This window comes from Olea europaea, chromosome 1, assembly GCF_002742605.1.
Source record: "Olea europaea var. sylvestris chromosome 1, O_europaea_v1, whole genome shotgun sequence".
NCBI lineage: Eukaryota > Viridiplantae > Streptophyta > Magnoliopsida > Lamiales > Oleaceae > Olea > Olea europaea.
The window spans coordinates 1,792,098-1,796,988 of NC_036237.1; the positions used below are offsets into that span (position 1 = coordinate 1,792,098).

At 32.6% G+C, this 4,891-nt stretch overlaps 1 protein-coding gene across 1 annotated transcript in view; it reads left to right on the forward strand.

Annotated features, from left to right (window-relative positions):
• The first annotated feature begins 3,051 nt into the window (after nt 1–3,051).
• Nucleotides 3,052–4,891, forward strand: part of LOC111402809 (auxin-responsive protein IAA8-like) — a 15,021-nt gene continuing 13,181 nt past the window's right edge. The window contains exons 1-2 of the mRNA XM_023031140.1: nt 3,052–3,056; nt 4,413–4,526. Coding sequence (XP_022886908.1) covers nt 3,052–3,056; nt 4,413–4,526 — 119 coding nt within the window. The remainder of the gene's footprint in view (nt 3,057–4,412; nt 4,527–4,891) is intronic.

Below are 4,891 nucleotides of genomic sequence, written 5' to 3' on the forward strand. Positions count from 1 at the left end.
ACCCCCCCCCCCCCCCCCATCAACATAATCAAAATGGTAGCTAAAACCTTGAGCAAAATGGCAGTAGCTTTGGCTAGTTGTAGCCACCATGGATTCACAGCAAAAAAAGGCAAAAAATTCAAGATTAAATAGAAGAAATTTGTGATAGAATGTGTGAAATTACCTTATCTTTTGCCATTGTTGTGTCAAAAGGGGAATTGAAAAGTTGCAATTTTCCCGTATTTGAGTCAAATTACTGACGACAACTTGGGTCTGTTGAAGTCCCTTCCATGAGGTTAGGATGGTTATTGGTGATGTGGATTTTCGATTCTGGGTTAGGGTTGGGGTGGGCGTTGGGGGTGAAGGTGGGGGAGAAGAAGACTTTCTTTTTCCTTTTTATTTTTTTTTCTTCTCTATTCCTTTCTTTGGTTTTTTTTAAGTTTTTTAATGTAAAAAATATAAAGTTGCCATTTTGTCCTTTTATAATTGATTAATATGTGGTCAAAATCCCTTTTTTTGGTCAACTAATAAAAATATGGATGGAATTCGTTCACTGGGACTTCATCCGCAATGTTTTGAAAGGTTTGAGGTGACGTCCACAAATGAGATGTTAGGAAAAAGTTTGCAACTCTTTGAAAGATTTGGGCCTCTGTTGCAATTATCCCTTTGTTATATGTTAAATTAAGATATTGCATGTTAGAGCACTCAATCTTGCTTTTCATGAATTTGTTGTTAAATTGAGAAATATCTACTTATTCATTTGGTTATCCTACATTCTTATGCATCACTTTTATCAAATTATTTATCGAGAAAGTTTCATGATTAGGGGTATGTTAACTAGTACTTGACAGATGAAGGTTAATATTTTATCTTATACTTAATTAACCACAACACAATAACCGAACCAAAATATAAATTGAACATGAGTTGGGTTAATTAGTGAAATGAAGACTTCTAACTATTTTTTCTTGATTGATTTCTACCACGAATTATTATTAATTTGCGTTTTTATTTGTTAATTGTAAAGATCAAACCCAAACCCTTAATATTAATCGCGCGCGCGCGTGTGTGTTTTGTTGAAGTTATTAGTTTAATTTAAGTATAATCAACAATGGCCGTTGAGACTTCTCTCCATATTTTGCCCTTTTTCTTCATAATCTACATGAATTAACAAATTTTTGAGTGTTAATATTTTTTGGTCGCTACATTAAACGCAATTTTAAAAGTTCATTATTTATCAATTAGAAACTATGCAAATTAACTTTGTGTAAGTTGTAAATTGTGATTTTCATAATCTCATCAACACATTCCTTACTCGAGTTTGCAAATGGGCTCATGTTATTTGAGATCAACTAAATGGGTTCGTAAGGTTTCTTCAATGTTCTAAAAAGCGAGCCTCAGCGTGAGGCGCGAAAGTGTGAAGTAAGCAGTCAACTGCTAGGTTGACTACTTTAGAGTAGGCATGCTTTATTATTTTTTTCCCTCATTTTTCAAAAAAAATTCTATTTTGACTTTAGTTTATTAATTATTTTATTTTTTAAAGGCTTGTATTTGACTTTAGTTTCAAGTTTTTAAATGATTTTATCTGATAAAGATTTTATGATTTTATCTGATAAAGATTTAAATAAAATTTAAGTTACGATACTATCTATATTAGGTAATTATGATTTTAAGACTTATCGTATTGTTGAAAGCTTCTAAAGTATATATGAAATTCCTCTAAATTTGTTTAGTAGATCCTGTTTAGTTAAAACTATGAAAAATAATCCACCTTTTGTATTTTGAAAACTTGAAAATTGTATAATGAACTAATCGCATGAATTATTAAATAATTATAGAATTTATTAATTTTAGATGTTTGGTATTTATTATTTTAATTGCTATATAATTTTTAGAATGATTAAGAAATTTCCAAATAATAATAAAAATAAATAACATTTTGTTTTATCCTTAGGTCTAGGTTTGTAAAGTTTGAAATTCGGTATTTATGCCTAGCCACGCTATACGCTTTTTAGTACACTGGGTTTCTTAGAGCACTTTTGGCCTTGCGTTTCTCCACAAAAAATGTGACTTTTACTCAAAATTTCCTCTTTCTTTAAAGCTTGCCCGAACATGCTCTTACAGCTATTTCATATATAAAAATTCATAAGTAAGAGTTTAAATATCATACATTTCAAAATCAAGAAAATAAGTTTCAAACTTCAAAAATCAGATTTTTATTAAATTTTATTTATAATTTAATTAATTATATTTAGGTCACATATCTATACAGTTGAATCACAAATTAATGATTTAGTTAGTCAACTATAATTATTTGGTTACAAATCAGAAATTTTATATCACAACTCAAAAAAATTTTAAATCACAATTTGTTCATCAGTCACAAATCAAAAAATTTAGAAGTCACGATTTATTTATTAATCACAAATTACAAATATTATAAGTCACAACTTATTATTCAGTCACAAATTATTAAATTATCAATCAAAATTAATAATTTTTTATGTCACACATTATTTTTTTGTCACAATTTATCTATTTTGTTGGTCACATGTTAACCAATTTAATGGTTACAATCAACCAAATAATTTGTGACTACCACTTCACCGTTGCCTTCAGCAGCAATAGCACAATCGTCGTCGCCAGAACCACCACTACCTGTAGCAACAGCAGCACCATCGTCGTCGTCAGAACCACCTCTTTAACAACAACACCACCACTACCAACAAAACACACCCTAAAATCACTTCACAACCACCACAAAATCAAATCCAAAATAATTGCACAACTACCGAAAATCAGATCCAAGATCACTTTATAAGTTACAAACCTAAATCTGATCGACCTGATCGCAGTAGTGATGCTGGCTCTTTTAGAGCGACGCCACATCGCTACGATGGTGGTAGTCTAGTGGATCGTCGCGACGATCTACAACACATACTCGTTCGACACCACACTGCACCGCACCGAACGCCAACACCAACACCAACACCACAATGATTACCATCACACTAACACCCACCATCAAGTCCTCGCTACACCATCACCGCTGTCGCCGCTTGTACTTGTCGAATGAGGTTGGTGTCGAAGTTGATTAGGGGAGGGTAGGGACGCCAGTTGGCTGTTTTAGAGCGATGCCATGCCTTTACGTTCGTGTTGGTCTGGTAGATTGTCGCGACGATCAACAACAAATACTCGTTCGACACCACACCGAACACCAACACCACAACGATCATCATCACACTAACACCCACCATCAAGTCCTCGTTGTCGCGCTTGTAGTCATCGAATGAGGTTGGTGCTGAAGTTGATTAGGGGAGAGTGAGAGAAGAGTAAAAATTGAATTTTAGGGTTTGTGATGAATATGTATATTTAATTTTGTAATAAAATTATTAATATTTTAAATATATTAATTAATTAAAAAATATGATTTTTGAAATAGTAAATCTAACCTATAATTTATGAAATGGGATCTCTAAATGTATTAGGGTGTGTTTGATAATTTTCCATGAAAAATGGAAATAGAATTCAATTTTCCAACTTTATGATGTTTGATAGGATTTTATTTTCAAGTAATTGCCTTTTCTTGTTTGTCTCGGGAATTGATATTTTCTTGATTTTTAAGAAAAACCAAAGGGTGAGAATTGCAATTCTATGTTACTATAGCATTTTGTTTTTTTGTTTTTTTTTTTGATTTTTTGATTTTTTTTTTGTTGGTAATGGAAACAAATTCTAAATTTTATTGTAAAAAAATATTTTCTTTTAATTGACAATTTTCATATAAAACAAAGTCAAACGAATACCCAAAGATAGATGATTTTTTTGTTTTTTTTTTTGTTTTGGCAATGGAAATAAATTTCATTCCCAATACCAGTAAATTTCATCCCTTTAATCAACAATTTTCATATAAAATAAAGTCAAACGGACATAAAAAACACTTTAACTTAAAACATTTTTCACGTGAAAAATTATACTAGTCAAATACAATAATTTACAATTCTCAAGAGAGCAATTTCCCATTAATTCAATTCTTTAAAATTCATTTTCTTTCCACCCAAATTTCACTTTTGCAATCAAATGGACCCTTAATTTTTGTAATTTTCTCACTCACACACAAATGATCTTGCTACTCCAAGTATCAAAATCCATATATTTATATGTTGACAGTGGGCAACTCGGCCCAGCCCACATAAGACTAGACTTACATGAGCATAACTACCTCATCAACAATAATTCCAACATTGTTGGGCCTCAATCAGTTCAGCCCACGTAGAATCCCCAAGACATGCCCATTATCACCTCTGGGCTGGGCTAAGTTCTTGTGTGAATGTCACAGCCCAGCTTGGAACAGGATCGCTGTTGTCTGATCTATTCCTTGATGGGCCGGGCCTAATGTATTTTTACGACAATTATTTTCCTTCAATCTTCTCCAGTTTAGTTGAAGTAGCAATACTTGAGCTGTCAAGGGCATTCCAAACTGTTCTAAAAAAGTCGTGTGTTCTGGGTTCTAAAACGGAACTGCAGGAATTGGAGAGAGAGAAACAGAGGTGAGGAAATCCCAGTTACAGAAAACCGGACACGTCTATATCCCCTCTACACCTCAGCCTCTGAACTCGTCACAATTGTCCATGTTTTGATAGTTCTTACTTTTCACTGTCATATAAGTGCCAATTTTGTAATGGGCTTCGAGATTTTGTAAAGAAAGCAGTTACTGTAGAGGCAAAATGCAAGTTCTGGCTATACAAAGTCCTCAAATTTTAATTGCAACAAGAAAAGGGGACAAGAAATTGCTTCCACGCTTTTTCGCGTTGAATAATTCATTTCCCTCTAGTTCTTTTGTTCCAAAAAGTATTGTATCATCTTCATCTTCATGTTCATGTAAGTGTTCCATTAGTCCACTCCATGATCTTTT